At 35.3% G+C, this 17,855-nt stretch overlaps 1 protein-coding gene across 1 annotated transcript in view; it reads right to left on the reverse strand.

Annotated features, from left to right (window-relative positions):
• Window positions 1–3,066: 3,066 nt before the first annotated feature.
• Window positions 3,067–17,855, reverse strand: part of ZNF782 (zinc finger protein 782) — a 63,575-nt gene continuing 48,786 nt past the window's right edge. Inside the window, exons 4-5 of the mRNA XM_036115815.2 lie at window positions 12,824–12,919; window positions 3,067–6,830 (exon numbers count right to left, since the gene is read on the reverse strand). Coding sequence (XP_035971708.1) covers window positions 4,957–6,830; window positions 12,824–12,919 — 1,970 coding nt within the window. The 3' untranslated portion in view covers window positions 3,067–4,956. The remainder of the gene's footprint in view (window positions 6,831–12,823; window positions 12,920–17,855) is intronic.

Genomic DNA, 17,855 nt, shown 5'->3' on the forward strand with positions numbered 1-17,855 from the left:
GGTCTTGTCAGGTCCTACAGTTGCAGTGGGGCTTCTATGGGACAAGCACCTGGTCTGTGGGCCCATGATAAGAGGTTTATCCTCTTATGGGGATACAGATGTTGGATTTTGCTTTTCCCAAGGATGTTACTAAAACAAATAATGCAAATGAAAAAATTAAGGACTGAAACACTGGCCCTCATAATATTTGGATATAAGGCATTTATGCAAGGAATAAGGTTTAGCAATTAAAACTGATGTCAACTTAATGATTTCTGTTGCAGACTTATGTTCAGTGGACACCATCCTTTCACTATAATCTTGTATGCTGTTTTCCTATATCTTGTGAATACTGTCTTCTGCTCTGTTCCAATAATTTTGACATAAAATAAATTATGCTATCAAGCAAAAGACTGCTTTTGGGCTCATCATGCCATTTGATTTCGCCTCCTCTGGCTGCTAAAACATTTACAGGTAGGGTCATGCCCACACCACTGATGAGAATAACTTTTTCTTAGGAATATGGAAGGGCCTCTGAAAATTGAGCTCAATGTCTCCTCAAGTCCTTGTTAAAATTTTCCTTCAACCCAGAAGATGAGTTCTCAAACTGTGGCCCAAGTCATGCCCCCATGAACTCCATACACTGGCAGGGGATCTTCTACTACTTGAAATGGTGTTTTTTTCAGGTCCTGACACACCTGTGATGAAGAATGTGAAACCTCATGGCTTTTGCCCGTGATTAGAGCCAAGTCAGGGGCAGATCTCTGAGTCCTTTTTTTTTTTTATGGCAGTCACCATGTGATTCCATTATGCAAAAGAACTCAGGATGTAGTTCCTGTGTTAAAAGGCATTATTGGTCACACATGAAATCACTTTCAATACAACAGGGAAACAACTTAGGGCAGTGGTGGTATCATATGCTGAAAGCATTTAGAATGTGTGTATGTGTGTGTTTGTGTTATTAGTACTATCCTCAAGTGTGGCTTCTTTCTAGAATGTTTATACATCTTGTGTATATGCCTGCTACCCTGGACTGTAGCACAGAACCCAAGTGACAATACTTCTTAGTTCTGGCTTCTAAAAACTTCTATCAGAGAGAATCTTAGGGGGAAAGGGGGAGATGTAGACTCATTGGGGGTAGGGGCTTTTTATGTCTTTGTTCAAAAACAATTTCCTGGGAACTAGACACTTAATGTTTTGGGCTTAGTCATGTCAGCAAGTTAGCAGAGCCCAAGGTTTCAAGCACTTTAGGGATGGTGTCACCAAATAGAGTTAGAAAAATTGATGCCACCATAATGTGAGGAACTCCCATCCAATCAAGGCTAAGTCTCCTTTAGGTCTAATTTATCCTTTTGTTTTACTATGAACTATAATCTTGCTTTAAGCTTTTTTAAAGAACACATTCACTTTGATTTTTAGCATTAGTAAAATAATGATGAGAGTTATTATTTATTGCCCATTTACTCTGTGCCAGGTTTGGTTTTAAGTGATTGACACAGATGAATTCAGAAAATGCTCCCAAAATGGATTGTAGGTAATTACTATCATTACGCACCTTTCACAAATGAGGAAACTGAGGAACATAAAGAACTGACTTGTCCCAGGTCACAAAGCCAAACAGGAGGGGGAAGGGAATAAATACCCAAGTAGTAAAGTCAATAAGCCCCTTGGCACATGCTGGGTCTCATAATATACATAATAAAGTTCACTTTTATGATTTTTAAAATCAACTGTACTAACACATAATTTATGTAAAATAAAGTGTATGCATTTTTTGTACATTTTGATGAGTGGCACTTATTCAGCTTTGTAAACACTATCATAACCTAAATATAGAACATTCCATCACACTAAAACATTCCCTTGTTCCTCTATCCAGTGAATCCCAAACCCCACTCCTAGGCAACCAATGATGTGCTTCCTATCCCTCTATATTAGATGTCTTTTCTAGAATTTCATAGAAATGGGATCATACAGGTTCTTGTGCTTGGCTTCTTTTCCCAGACTAACCTTATTGAGATTTATCAATGTTGATACATCCATTAGTAGTACTTTCTATGCTGAGTGTTATTCCATTGTAAGGTAATATCACTATTTACACAATTTATCTGTTGATGGACATTTTGGCTCTAATTTGGCGCTACTGTGAATAAAAACTCTTTGAACATCTTAATAAAATTCTTTAAAAAAACTTAAAAAAAATTTTTGGTACAGTTTATGTTTCTTTGGGGGCAAATATCTAGAACTAAAATTGTTGTTTGTAGGTATGATACCGTTAACTTTATAAGGAACTATCAAAGGGATTTGTAATACTATCACATTACAATTTTAATTTGCATTCCTCGATGACTAAAGCTTTGGACATCTTTTCTAGTATTTATTGGCTATCTATATATCTTCTTTTCTGAAATGCCTGTTTTAATCTTCTGTTTTGCCCATTTTAACTAGGTTGTTTGTATTACTATTGCATTATAATTTTTAAATCTGTATTAGTCTCAGAGGAAGAACTTAGTGATTCATCAGTTGCATACAATACCCAGTGCACAGTACTTCAAGTACCCTCCTTAATGCCCATCATCCAGTTGCTCCATCCCCCCACCCACTTCCCTTCCAGCAACTCTGTTTGTTCCCTATATAGGGTTAAGAGTCCCTTATGGTTTGCCTCCCTCTTTGTTTTCTTATTTTACCTTACCTTCTGCTATGTTCATTTCTTAAATTCCACATGCGTGAAATCATACAGTATTTGGCTTTCTCTGACTGATTTATTTAGCTTAGTATAATATCCTCTGGTTCCATCCACATTGCCACAAATGGCAAGATTTCATTCTTTTTGATGGCCGAGTAATATTCCATTGGGTATGTATGTGTATGTGTGTCTGTGTGTGAATACCACATCTTTATCCATTCATCTGTTGATAGACATCTAGGCTCTTTCCATATTTTGGCATATGTTTTAAATGTATTGGTGACCCTGAGATAATATAAAAGTACACACAAAACATTGTTTGGCTTCTTTGAAAAGAAACTGTTTAGTAACAATAGTCTTTCCTATACGCACATGTCAGAAAGAAAGAAGGAGAAATGGAATGTAGTATGGGATTCTGACTTTTCAGCTATTTCCTGTAAAAGGTTTATTTGTTATTAATCTACATGTGGTAAAATGTAGCTGATGTCAGAACAGTTACTGAGCAAGGGGTACATAATTCTATTATAATGATGTTGAGTTCCAGTACACACATAAATACCTGGTAAGTGGCAGGCATGTATACAAACTCACATAGATAAAAAATAGAGAACTCAGAAAATATTCACATACATTCCATGCTGTTCAGTTTATGCAATTTATTTCTTATTCTTCTAAAGCATCTTATTCTAGTGAATGTCTAGGTTATCAATATTGTTATGTTTGTTTTCATAATGAATATGAAACAATAGTCTTATGGAACAATTTCTAAGCAGACGCTATTACTTACCTTTCTCAAATTGATAGATTCTCCCCGTAACACATTCTGAGAAAGATTAAAGTTTGATAACTTGCTGAAAACTTTCATACATTTACAATTCAATTATCAGATATTTAATGAAATATTATTTTTTTGGTAAAATATTTCCTACGTATGTTGAAATGTTGAATTTCTTCCACTGATATTTACCTGACCGATGAGGAGTTGTTGTGGATAAAAACTATGGTCATTCAGGATATTGTCAGGGGTTTCTCCTGTGTCAGGTTTCTGATATATGCTGAGTTCAGATATCCACAGAAATCATATTCATAGGCTTTATTAGTTGAGGGTTGGTGAGTATATGTTAGTATAAAGTATACCCAAGCCTGTAGAAACTCAGTAGAGAACAAGTTTATTTCCTCGCTGCAAAAAGGCGGTGTACATGGAGGAGAAAACTCCATTCCAGTCACTCTTTACCCTGTTTCCTTGCATCTTGTATTCTCCCATCTTCAGTGCATGAGCCCCATGGTTTCACTGGGAGTAATCTCCACTCCATTCTGATAAGGGACAGGAGAAAAACTGAGAATTTGAGGAATGTATTAAATGAGACTGGTCATTGACACCCACATCCACATCCTACTAGCCAGAGGTTATTAATATGACCCCATTCAGATGATACTGGTTGAGAAATTTGGACTAGGTGTGGCATGAGGGAAAAGAGTAAATGGTTATTGGTGAACAATTAATAGTCATTATATGGGGCACCTGGGTGGCTCAGTTGGTTAAGCGACTGCCTTCGGCTCAGGTCATGATCCTGGAGTCCTGGGATCGAGCCCCGCATCGGGCTCCCTGCTCAGCAGGGAGTTTGCTTCTCCCTCTGACCCTCCCCCTCACATGCTCTCTCTCTCTCAAATAAATAAATAAAATCTTTAAAAAAAAAAAAAAGTCATTATATGGCATATGGGGATTACTTCTATGTAAGTCAAATTGAGGGTTGATTTGTAATAGAAGAATTCCCCACATCCATTATTTCATTTTTTTGTCTGTGTTGAAATACTGTGAGTTCTCTAACCTTTATGTATTTTCTGTTGTACTGAGAAAGCTGGCTTTTGGCTAAAGGTTATCAAACACTTATTACATTCTCAGTTTTCTCATTGTATCATTTCTCTGATGATGAGTAAATTTTGATAACTGACACAAAGTTTTCACATTTTTATTACATTCCCAGACCTTTTCTGCAGTGTGAGTTTTCTGAGGATTGAGTACAGAGTATTTCTCACATTATCTTTGTAATTTCTTTGCTGGGTGAGTTCTCTGATCCATAATGAGGACTGCACTCTGGATGCAAGACTGCCCATATAAAATATATTCCAAGAATTTCTCTCCTGTGTAAGTTCTCTGATGTTTGTGAAGGTATGTATCTTGCAGAGGAACTTGCACTTGTTTATTCTATCCATAGGGTTCTCTTTCTTTTTTATATTGTGAGATTTGATTTCTGGCTCAAAGTTTTTCCATATTCTTTACATTCATATAGTTAACTCCCTGTGTGAGCTTTCTGATGTTCTCTAAGGCTTGATTTCTGGCTGAAAGTTTTCTCACATTTATCACATTTATAGGGTTTCTCCCCTGTGTGAGTTCTCTGATGTACTCTGAGGTTTGACTTCTGGCTGAAAGCTTCTCCACAGTGATTACAATTATAGGGCTTCTCTCCTGTGTGAGTTCTCTGATGTTTTCTTAAGACTGACTTTTCACTGAAAGCTTTTCCACATTCATTACATTCATAGGGTTTCTCCCCTGTGTGAGTTCTCTGATGTCCTCTGAGATTTGATTTCTGCCTGAAAGTTTTTCCACACTCATCACATTTATAGGGCTTCTCCCCAGTGTGGGTTCTGTGATGCACTCTGAGGTTTGATTTCTGGCTAAAAGCTTCCCCACAATGATTACATTTATAGGGTTTCTCCCCTGTGTGAATTCTATGATGTCCTCTAAGTTGTGATTTCTGACCAAAAGCTTTCCCACATTGATTGCATTTATAGGGCTTCTCCCCTGTGTGAGTTCTATGATGTTTTCTTAGACCCGACTTCAGTTTGAAAGCTTTCCCACATTCATCACATTTATATGGTCTTTCCCCTGTGTGAGTCCTCCGATGATTTCTTAGGCCTGACATGTGGCTGAAAGATTTTCCACATTCATTACATTCAAAGGGTTTCTCCCCTGTGTGAGTTCTCTGATGTACTATGAGGATTGACTTATAGTTGAAAGATTTCCCACATTCATTACATTCATAGGGTTTCTCCCCTGTGTGAGTTCTCTGATGTATTCTTAGACCTGACTTTGCACTGAAAGCCTTCTCACAACCATCACATTTATAGGGTTTCTCTCCTGTGTGAGTTCTCTGATGTTTTCTTAGGCGTGACTTCTCACTGAAAGCTTTCCCACATGCATGACATTTGTAGGTTTTCTCCCCTGTGTGACTTTCCAGAGGCTGAATCAGGAATGAATTCATAGTACAGGATTTTCCACATTCATTACATTCATAGGGTTTCACTGTTATGTGAGTTCTCTGATGTATGTTGAAAGCTGACTGGCAACCTAATGTCTCTGTACATGTGTCATAGTCAGAGGATCTGTCTGTTGTGTGAGTTCTCTGATGCACTGGGAGGGCTGGATTATGGCTGAAATTCTTTCCATATTCAAAGGGTTTCACTCTTACATGAATTTTCTGATGTTCTCTAATGTGTGATTTTTGGCTGAAAGGTTTCCCTTCTGTGTCAGTTCTTTGAGTGATCCTACTGAAATTATTTCTGTTTTCAGTACATTGATATTCATTAAATTCATAATGACTCTTCTCCTCTGGATTACTGCTATGAGAGACTATAAGAGTTGATTTATCACATTGTTTTCCCCCAAATTTACTGAATTTATAAGATTTCACTTTGGGGTGGGTACTCCCAGATGTAATGAGGGCAGTCTTTTCAAGGAAAGCTTTTCCACATTCATTGTACTCAGAAGCTTGCTGCAAAGTCTGAATTGCCTGATGCTGAATGACTTTCTCTTTATGACTGAATGATTTCACATTTTTACTATAGACAAATGATTTCTCTCCAGTATTAGTTCTGCCCTCCTTAATACTGAGGAGCCATTTCTCACATACAGTAAGCTCATGAGCCTTCTTTCTTGAATACTGACAGTGTGGAGTCAATGAGCTGAGACGCAGGTAAGTAGGCTCTGTAGTGTCAAATTTATAGGGCATTGTTCTTGCAGGTAAAATGTTTATGTCCAGATTACATGGTTTTTCTGAAATCTCTTCTGCTGTAGTCAATGATTTGTTGGTGAATAAAACTTGCCACAAATATTTGCCTTGGTTTTCTAGGCTCTTCTCTGAGAGTTGATTAGGTTGGGAGTCTTCTAGAAATGAGAAAATTAAAAATACTTTAAGATATTTAACACACTTCTCATGGAATGGGACTTATAGATATATGCCCTATTATGTATTTGATGCCTCAGTTTCCCAACAATAAATTAATTCCAAGTATATAGACTCTTTTTGTTAAAAAAAAAAAAAAAAAGCTTTTTGTAGTAGCAAGAGAAGAAACTAGAAAAAAATATACATACATATTTGGCATCTTAAAGTATAGTTTTCAGAATTGGTTAAAGAAGAAGATATAAAGGAAAGGAACAATTGAGAATGGAGAATATATTCAAGAGAGTTAGATCTTGGGAACAGAAAAGACAGGAAAAAAGTAGTGAATGGGATGAATTCAACAAAGATTATGGAACTAAGTAGATTAAAAGGCTTCCAATGGATTTATTGGAGATAGAATTTGCATTGGGGAAAAATACAAGTCTAAATTCTTAGTCAAATATATAGATTAAAATGGTAGCATAATCATTAAGACTATATGATTACAGTTGGAGCTCCATTTTTTCCAGTCTACACAAAACACTAAAACTAATTTATAATGGTACCAACTAACTCATGGTGAAAGAAAAAAAGTTTGCCATGCTTTAATTCTCTCTGTGGTATCATTCACAGAAACATAAGTGTATCAGTAGAAGTAAAAAAAAAAAAATGATGGGAGTTAAAGTAATTTTTCCACCTATATTGGAGTCACTGCTCTATCCTGGTTCTGGTACCTTGGTATTATTGTTCAATAGTGAATATCTCTTGGTCATCAAACTTTAACTTTTCTCTTTTCAACTTGCTCATAATTTTCCCCAAACTAGTCTTGCTTACCCAATCTTTGATTCTGTTTTTCAACATATCTAGTTTTTTTTTTTTTTTTTTTTGACTGTGAGAACCTTAAGGATCATGTTTTCAAACTGGCCCTAAAAACTACAAATATCCTTTATATTTATTCACCATAAGTTTCTTATGCATAGGGGTGCCTGGGTGGCTCAGTCATTAAGTGTCTGCCTTCGGCTCAGGTCATGATCTCAGGATCCTGGGATCGAGCCCCGCATTGGGCTCCCTGCTCAGTAGGAAGCCTGCTTCTCCCTCTCCCACTCCCCCTGCTTGTGTTCCCTCTCTCGCTGTGTCTCTCTGTGTCAAATAAATAAATAAAATCTTAAAAAAAAAAGAAAGAAAGCTTTAAAAAAAAAAAGTTTCTTATGCATATTTGACTGTTATTGCCCTGCTACTACCCACACTCCTAGCAAAGATGTCAGGCCTATGCTAAAAATATTTGAAAGCCTTGAATACACTGCCCTAGGTGCCAAGAGATGAAAGATTTAAGTGATTCAGGGCAAATTTCACACTAACATGTTCATTTTGTGTTCTAGGTACCATTCCACCAGTCCATAGTATTTTCTGCTCTAATCTTGCTATCAGTCCCCATTAAATAGTTCTTTTCCAGCAGTAACTTTATACTCACACTCTTTCCCTAAATTGCCCTCCATTCTAGTCTTAGGACTATATAAAATCTAGATGCCCTTCAGGTACAGCAAAGCTATCTTCATTAAACTTAACAACAGAAAGGCTTCTAATATCTTCTCACAAATTTAAGCAACATTTATTTTAAAATCTGAAAGAAGTATCATTCTGCCTGTATCATTCATTTCAACAAGGGATATATAGAGAGCGCCCATATTTGTGACTCATGATTTTTAAAGTAAATATCATAACCCAAATCAGGAGGCATCTTAAAATTGATGGCAAGCCAATAGTTAAATGGGCAGCATTTTCTCTTTCTTGGTTGTACTTAAAATACTGGTTCATCTTTTAATCAACAGTACCTATATTATATGAAATATATTTTATGCAGGTTTGCTCACTTTTCCAAAATGAAACTCTCACTGTGATATTCTTTGCATCCTTCCGTAATACGTCAGTGGTCCATAAAAAGCAGTGTGCTTCAGAATTACCTAGAGAGCTCTGCACACACAAGGGCTCAGATCGATTGCTGATCTACACCTGAGGATTCAAAAATCCTAAAAATTTGACTTGGGCATTAATTTATGAATAGTGTCTTCTGAATTAATCAATATGAAATAATTATCTCCATCTCATTTTGGAATCAACCCACAATGTTATTAAAAATATTTACCATATAATACATACCAAAGTAGAAGAATGAAACAGACCATTCTTTTGGGGGGAATGATAATCCAGGTGAGAAAAGGAGCTCATCTCATTCAATAACCGTATCTAGCACAATAACTGTATCTGGCACAGATATTGTACTATCTTTTGACACATCCATCAAATGATTTAAGAGTTTACAGAAGAGATAAAATAGGCTAAAATATTCCAAGATTATATTACAGAAGTAGGAACCTGTCCCCAAACTTATAATGAGTAATAGTGCTTTCTTTCCTTTTTCTGGCTGAGGTTAGCTATTTTTTTTTAATTAATTAATTTATTTGAGAGAGCGAGAATGAGAGAGAGAGAGAGAGAGAGAACATGAGAGGGGGGAGGGTTAGAGGGAGAAGCAGGCTCCTCGCTGAGCAGGGAGCTTGATGTGGGACTCGATCCAGGGACTCCAGGATCATGACCTGAGCCGAAGGCAGTCGCTTAACCAACTGAGCCACCCAGGCGCCCCAGAGGTTAGCTATTTTATTTACTTTTATTTCAAGGACTACCTTTTGCCTTATAATTTATACCATTATAGTTTTATTTCATCTTTTATTTTTTATTATATGTATATAATAATATAAGTATTATTTACTTTATTTTTATTACATCTTCCTTGCTTGTTAAAAAAAGTACACTTGATCCGTGTTTTTCAAAGGTCAACTGGTCAAGGGGTGCTGACCACCCCCATGCAGTTGGAAATCTGTGTATAACTTCTGACTCCCCAAAAACTTAACTACTAATAGCCTACTGTTGACCAGAAGCCTTACAATAAGATAAACAGTTGATTAACACATATTTTGTAATTTACATGTATTATATATACTGTATTTTTACAATAAAATAAGCTAGTGAAAAGAAAATGTTATTAAGAAAATAAAATACATCTACAGTACTTTATTGTATTTATTGAAAAAATTCCGTGTATAAGTAGATCTGTTCAGTTCAAACCTGTGCTGTTCAAGGGTCAACTGTATATGAGATTAAAAATTCTGCACTGCTTTATCTACAGTCCAAAGGTTCTAATAGACATGTTTTTCAATAAAAACTTTTTCTGGATATTGTATAATTTTGATTTACCTTTTGATAAAATAGGTTTTTGAAAGATATATATTCATCATTGATTTTAAGAGAGAGGGATTTTAACTTTTCTCATATTGCTTGCAATTTACAGTGTTATTGAATAATAGTATCTCTACTTGTGGAATTTACTGTTATCCAAAATACTTTTACATTTTCTCAGTGTTCCAAGGACATTTAAAAGGAGGTTTATTCTTTGTTTTCAGAATAGAGTTTTGAAAGACACTTAATAGATTCATTTTATATTTATAATATCTAGACCAGAGGTTGGGAAACTCTCTGTAAAAGGCCACAGAGTAAATGTTTTGGGCTTTGCTGGTCATGCAGTCTCTGCTGCAATTATAGTTGACCCTTGAACAATGTGGGGATTAGGGGTGCCAACCCCCAACGCAATTGAAAATATGCATGATAATTTTTTAATCACCAAAAACTTAACTATTAATAGCCTGCTGTTGAATGGAAACTATACCAATAACATAAAGTTGATGAACACATTTTGTATATTACATGTATTATATACTGTATTCTTATGATAAAGTTAGCTACAGAAAAGAAAATCATAAGAAAGAGAAAATACATTTACAGTACTGTACTGTATTTATTTGAAAAAAATCCACATAGAAGAGAACCTGAGCAGTTAAAGCCTATGTTGTTTGCATAGTTCAAACCAATGTTACTCAACTCTGCCTTGTAGTGTGAATACATAAACAAATGGACATGGCTGTGTGTTCCAATAAATGTTTCTTTACCAAAAAAAGCAGCAGGCAGGATTTGACCTGGGGCTAGTTTTCTGAGCCTTATTCTAGACTCCACTGAGTCTGGTATGAAATCAGAGGGGCATATTAAGGTCTACTATATTTAATGTATACCTACTTCTCCTTATATCTCTTGCCAGTTTTTGTTTTATGATAATTTTGTTGTGATAGTTTTGTTGATAATTTATTTGGTACACTAATATTCAAAACTTTTATATGTCCTTTAAAAACTTTTTTAGCTTTATCAAAATGTCCTTTTTTTTAAAATCTGTTTTTGACATGAACTGATTCTTAAGTATTAGGTAATTAAATTTGAGTTTTAAAATGCCTTTGGCTTAACAATTCATGACCATATTTCAAACTTTATATATTACTTTTTAGGCATATCTCTTTGATACAATCTGATAGCATGTTTTCTTAATAGGTGAATTTAATTCATTTACATTAGTTGATATGGCAGGTATGCTTACCTTACCGTATATTATGTGGTGTGTTTGCATAGCTTTCATGCAAAATGTTTAACACAGCAGGCCTGAGACTGTTACCCTTAGATGGCTGACTTGCAAGATTAGCCCTTGGCTGGCATCTGTGAACTTAGATTTTGAGATGGTTCCCAAGAACCTAGTCTCTAATGAACTTTCCAGGTAGACAAAATTCACTGCTGGGGGTCTTAGAAGCTCACACCTGGTTTCCTCTGGACTTTGTCCCTTTTCTCTTTTCTGATTTTGCTTTGTACCAATCATTTCACGTTATAAATCTTAGCTATGAGTATGACTATATGCTGAGTAACAAAGAATCAATGAATGTGGTATGTGGTAGTTATCCTGGGGACTCACTCTTTTTTTTTTTTTTATTTGAAGTATAGTTGACACATAATATTATTGGGGACTCTACACAACTTTCTAAGACACTTTTCTAGTAACAGGTCTGTTATCTTTGCTCTATCACACATATTTAACTTCTAATAATTAGGAAGGCTGCAGTTCACTCCAGTAGTTATCCTTTCTAATTATATTATGTAATTGCTTAATCATCTATACATTTAGATGACATCTAGTAACTCATTATTATATAATGAAAAATTATGGTTCCTTTCTCTTTTCTAATTTGCCTATTCTCAATTTTAGTAGCTTTATTAATTTTTCTTACTTTTTATCTTTTTACTGTTAAGAATATGGAATTCATTATTTAACTTTTCAGCTTCAAACGGAATACTTAGTTCCCATCTTTGCAGCAATGTCTGCAATAGCCAAACTGTGGAAAGAGCCGAGATGCCCTTCAACAGATGAATGGATAAAGAAGATGTGGTCCATATATACAATGGAATACTACTCAGCCATCACAAAGGATGAATACCCAACTTTTACATCAACATGGATGGGACTGGAGGAGATTATGCTAAGTGAAATAAGTCAAGCAGAGAAAGTCAATTATCATATGGTTTCACTTATTTGTGGATCATAAGGAATAGCATGGAGGACATTTGGAGAAGGAAGGGAAAAATGAAGGGGGGGAAATCAGAGGGGGAGATTCACCACGAGAGACTACGGACTCCGAGAAACAAACTGAGGGTTTTAGAGGGGAGGGGGGGTGGGGGGATGGGTTAGCCTGGTGATGGGTATTAAGGAGGGCACGTACTGCATGGAGTACTGGGTGCTATACGAAAACAATGGATCGTGGATCACTACATCAAAAACCAATGATGATGTATGGTGACTAACATAACACAATAAAATTAAATTAAATTAAAAAAAAAGATGAGAATATGCTCATGCTTACAAGCTACTCCTTGTGTAAGCTGGCCCCTTTCACATTTTATTAGATCTATTATTTTTATAATTTAAAATGTAAAAGCCTCTAAAAGGACAGTGCTGAAAAACATTTTAAACTGCTCACTTCCAGCTGATCGCTTTGTTTTTGTTTTTGTTTTTTTTTTAGCTGATCACTTTGGATCTAATTTTTTGGATGCCTTCTGCCAGTATTCAATAACTCACCTGGGGAGCTTTTTCTTAGAAATTCTTTCTTTAATAACCATGGATCTTCTCCTTGTTCCAGTGTGAAGATCAGTTCTGGTTTTGTAAAGCAGTACCCTGTAAATGGGAAATAATTTAGCACTTGAGTTAGCTGCATACATTTCACTGTTTCTGAATATGAAGGAAGGTATAGTTTCAAAAATGGCACATTCAGGGTGCTCACTACAACTTTTCTGGGAGGAGAGTGATCACAAAAAATATTTTCTAATGCTTATAAAGGATCAATCTTATTAAACCCCCCAAATCACAAGCCTAAGTAATATTAAATTCTAAAATGCTCAATGTCTGTGTTTTAAAGAAGAGATTTCAGAAGGAGTTTCCAAACTGGCCATAATAGAGTAAAAGGAACTGATTTACTTCTCCATATCACACATCTAAAAAAGTGTACAAACTATATAAAATGGTTATTAGACTTTAGACACCAGGCAGTGCAGACAGGAATACCTGACAATAGGAAATCAAATGAGGTGAGCCCTATGACTATCACGTGTTGATACAAAATGAACATAAACTTTAAAAAATTTTAAAGAGAAAGGAAGAGTTTTATTTGAGCCCAAGTTAGGACAACTGCCAGGGATACACAATCTTCACAAGCAAGAGAGTACTCCAGAGAAGGAACATTTAGTGCAGGGTTATATATGTTCTTGACACAATCATCAAGATGAAGGACATTCCAGAAAGTTACAGACTTTATCTTATGTTTTTATTATATGCTAGGCTGTATGACTTTAATCTTATGGGAACCAGGGAGAGTTTTTTTGGTTTTGTTTTTCTTATCTTTTGTTTGGAATGCTCCTTTTTTTTTTAATTGAAGCAGATGTACAATGTGTGCTCGGGGCAGAAACAGAGCCAATGCTTTGAGGTTTTGTCGAGTCATTTTAGTCTTAGTAAATGTTAAAGTATAGCTTCTCTGGGAGCCCAGGAGCAGGGCCCACAAACATTAAAAGCTGAAAGTTTCCCTTATCACACAACTTACTGCCAAGAAGAGTTTAACTCACAGAACAAAAGAACCAAGAAAGCCTAGCTGACTCAGTAAGTTGAAGTAACATAACTGAATTTTTTTTTTAAAGATTTTATTTATTTATTTGACAGAGAGAGACACAGCGAAAGAGGGAACACAAGCAGAGGGAGTGGGAGAGGGAGAAGCAGGCTTCCCACAGAGCAGGGAGCCCGATGCAGGGCTCGATCCCAGGACCCTGGGATCATGACCTGAGCCGAAGGCAGACGCTTAACGACTGAGCCACTCAGGCGCCCCTAACATAACTGAATTTTAAGGAAGCCATGACAACTAGAATTGTTAAGGATGAAATACTAGAGAAGAAAAAGCTATACTGATATGGAGTCTTAGAGATTTGCAGAAGAGTCTCCTCTAAGTACTAACTTATGCAAGTATGTAAGAAAACTACTCAAGGAAGAGGAAAGACGAGTGAAAAAGAGTAGGCTGAAAAAATTATCAAAGCATACACAGATGTAGGAAGCTTCTGTTGCCACCAGACAGGATAGAAAAATTTCGTACTTCATGGCCAACTGGGAAGAATACCAGAAGGATGTTTATTGCTTAATATAAGAGTCAAATTAGTCCTAAAGCAAGCTCTGAATCTAACATAACACAGCTTAAAGCAATCCTTGAAATAATCAAATTAATTCCAAATAACTTAACTACGTACCAGAAAAGGCCTCAAAAGATTTAAAATACAACAAAACTAGTAGCTAACAATGTATTATCAGTATTATCACTGCTCAATAAGATAAATGTACTTTTGATCCCCTTTATCAATTTCATCCTTCCCCTCACCCACCTCCACTCTGGCAACCACTAGTTTGTTTTCTGCATTTAAGAGTTTGTTCTTTTTGTTTGCTCTCTTGTTTTTTGTCTGTTCATTTGTTTTGTTTCTTAAATTCCAATATGAGTGAAATCATATGGTAATTGTCTTTTTCTGATTGACTTATTTCACTTAACATTATACCCTCTAGGTCCATCCATGTAATTGCAAATGGCAAGATCTCATTCGATGAAGAGAAAATCTTAAGTAGCTAGAAAAAGGTATAAAATGTATAGAGGAACAAAGAATGCCTCCTACTTGTCAGAAATTATATAAGCCACAAGACAATGAAGTGACAATTTTAAAGTACTGGAAGAAAAAAGTCAACCTATAGTTCTATATTTAGCAAATATAAGACATTTTCAGACAAACAAAAGCTGAATTTATCACCAACTGACATACATTACAGAAGAAGCTAAAAACATTCTTCAGACAGAAAAAAAAATGCTATTGGGTGGAAATTTAGATTCATACATAGAAATACAGAGCACCACAACCTGCAAATATGATATAAATATAAAATATACTTTTCTCATTTTTAGAACTTTTAAAAAATGGTAAATTATCTTTTAAAATAACAACCACCATACACTGTAAGGTTTGTAACATATATATTATATATATGTATGCATATGTAAAATATATGATGACAACAGCACAAAAGATGGAAGGTAAAAAATGGACAATTACAAAATTCTCATAAATGTAGTAAAAAAAAATATTTGAAGGCAGATTGTGTTAAGTTAAAGATGTATGCTGTAAATGCTAAAGTAACCACATAACCACATAAGACAGGCACAGCTATAAACCACTTACATAGATGTAATGAAATCATTAAACATAGAGTTAATCCAAAGAAAGCAGCAAAAGTAGAAAAATGGGAAAAAACAGACTGCAAAAATAGTACACGGCCATATATAGTTCATTTAACGTTAAATGTAAATTGCAATTAAAAGGCAGAGATTGACAGATTGGATATAAAAGCCAGATCCAAATACATGATGTCTACAAGAAATCCACATTAAAGACACAGGTAAGTTATAAGTAAAAAGAACAAAAAAATGCCAAGCAAACATAATTAATAGAAAGTCTGAGTGACTTTGTTAATATCAAAGTAAAATTCAAAAGAAAGGAATATTACCTGGGATAAAGAGAAATACTGCACAATGATGAAGGGAATAATTCATCAAGAGGACAAAACAATCCTAAATATTTTTTCATCTTATGAAACTACTTCAAAGTATATAAAGCATATCCTGTTAAAACTAGAAGAATAACCAAATCCACAATTACAGCTGGGCAGTAACAGCATTTGTCTTAATAACTGATAAAACAAGTAGATGAAAAGTAACTAAGGACAAAGAAAAATTGAACAATATTATTAACATGACCTAATTCCCATCTATAGAAGACTGGTCCATGGTTAAAAAGTGACTCAACTATATCCTGCCCACAGTAAGTTCATTTCATAAATATTGTTTAAATGGTTTTCCCTTATATAAAGGTAAAGTTTTTCTCTTGTTGCCTTTAAGATCTTTTGTCTTTAGTTTTCTTAAGTTTGAAAGTCATGGGGGGCACCTGGGTGGCTCAGTTAGGCATCTGACTCTTGATTTTAGCTCAGGTCATGAAGTCAGAGATGTGGGATCAAGTTCCGTGTCAGGATCCACACTCAGAGTGGAGTCTGCTGTTCCTCTCCCTCTGTTTCTCCCCCTGTGCTCCCACTCTCTCTTTTTTTCTCTCTCAAATAAATAAATAAAATCTTAAAAAAAGAAAAAAAAATTCATGGAGTTCATGGCATGGATTCCTTTGGTTTTAGTCTGTGTGGAGTTTGCCCAGCTTCTTCAATGTAGGCTTATGCCTTTTGCCAAATTTGGGAAATCTTCAGCCATTATTTCTTTGAATACTTTTCCACCTTTCCTTATGGGACTCCAAAGACAAAAATGTTAAGAAATTTTGTTGCAGATCCATAGTCCCTGAGATTCTGTTCATTTTTGTTATCTATTTTATTTTCTGTAATAATGGGCCATTATTGTTCTATATAAAGTTATATGATTTTTTCTCTGTCCTCTCCATTCTGCTGCCGTGCATATGCACTGAATTTTTAAAAAATAAATTTTTTATTTTAGAATATCTTTAAATTCACAGGAAAACTGCAAGGATAGGAAGGAAAATTTCTAAATATGCTGTACCCAATTTACCCTCCTGTTAACATTACTAGAAGTTTTGTCACAATAAATAATATAATGTTGACAATTATTAAATAAAATCCATACTTTGATATTCACATTTTTCCCTTAATCTCATTTCTCTGTTCCACAATTCCATCCAGGATACCACATTACATTTAGTTATCATGTCTCCTTAGACTCCTCTAGATTATGAGTGACTTGCCTTGGTTTTGATAACCTTGACATTTAGAAGATACTGCAGAAAAGTCCTTCAGTGTGGGCTACTTATCTGATGTGTTTTTGGGATAAAAATGGAGTTTGTGTTTTGGGGATAAAGACTATAGAGGCAAAGACTGCTATCCTTATCCCATCTTATGCTATCAGCATGACATCATTTTCTTTTCATTTAACTTTAAATTCTAGTTAGTTAACATACAGTGCAATACTGCTTTCAGGAGTAGAATTCAGTGGTTCGTCACTTACATACAACATCCAGTGTTCATCATAACAAGTGCCCAGCTTAATACCCATCACCCATTTAGCCCATCCCCCACACATCTCCATCAACCCTCAGTTTGATCTCATATGTTATTTATATAACAAATATGTTATTTTGTCTTTCTCTGACTGACTTATTTCACTTAGCATAATGTACTTCAGCTCCATCCACGGCATTGCAAATAGCAAGATTTTTTTGTGTGTGGCTGAGTAATATTCCATTGTACATATATACCACATCTTCTTTATCCACTCATCAGTTGATAAACATCTGGACTCTTTCCATAGTTTGGCTACTGTTGATAATGCTGCTATAAACAGCTTGATGCATGTGCCCTGGCAAATCACTATTTTGTATCCTTTGGGTAAATACATAGTAGTGCAATTGCTGGATGGTAGGGAGTTCTGTTTTTATTTATTTATTTATTTATTTATTTATTTATTTGGAGTGAGAGAGCAAGAGAGAGAGAGAGAGAGCACAGCAGGGGGAGGGGCAGAGGGAGA

The sequence above is a fragment of the Halichoerus grypus genome, chromosome 14 (genome assembly GCF_964656455.1).
Source record: "Halichoerus grypus chromosome 14, mHalGry1.hap1.1, whole genome shotgun sequence".
NCBI lineage: Eukaryota > Metazoa > Chordata > Mammalia > Carnivora > Phocidae > Halichoerus > Halichoerus grypus.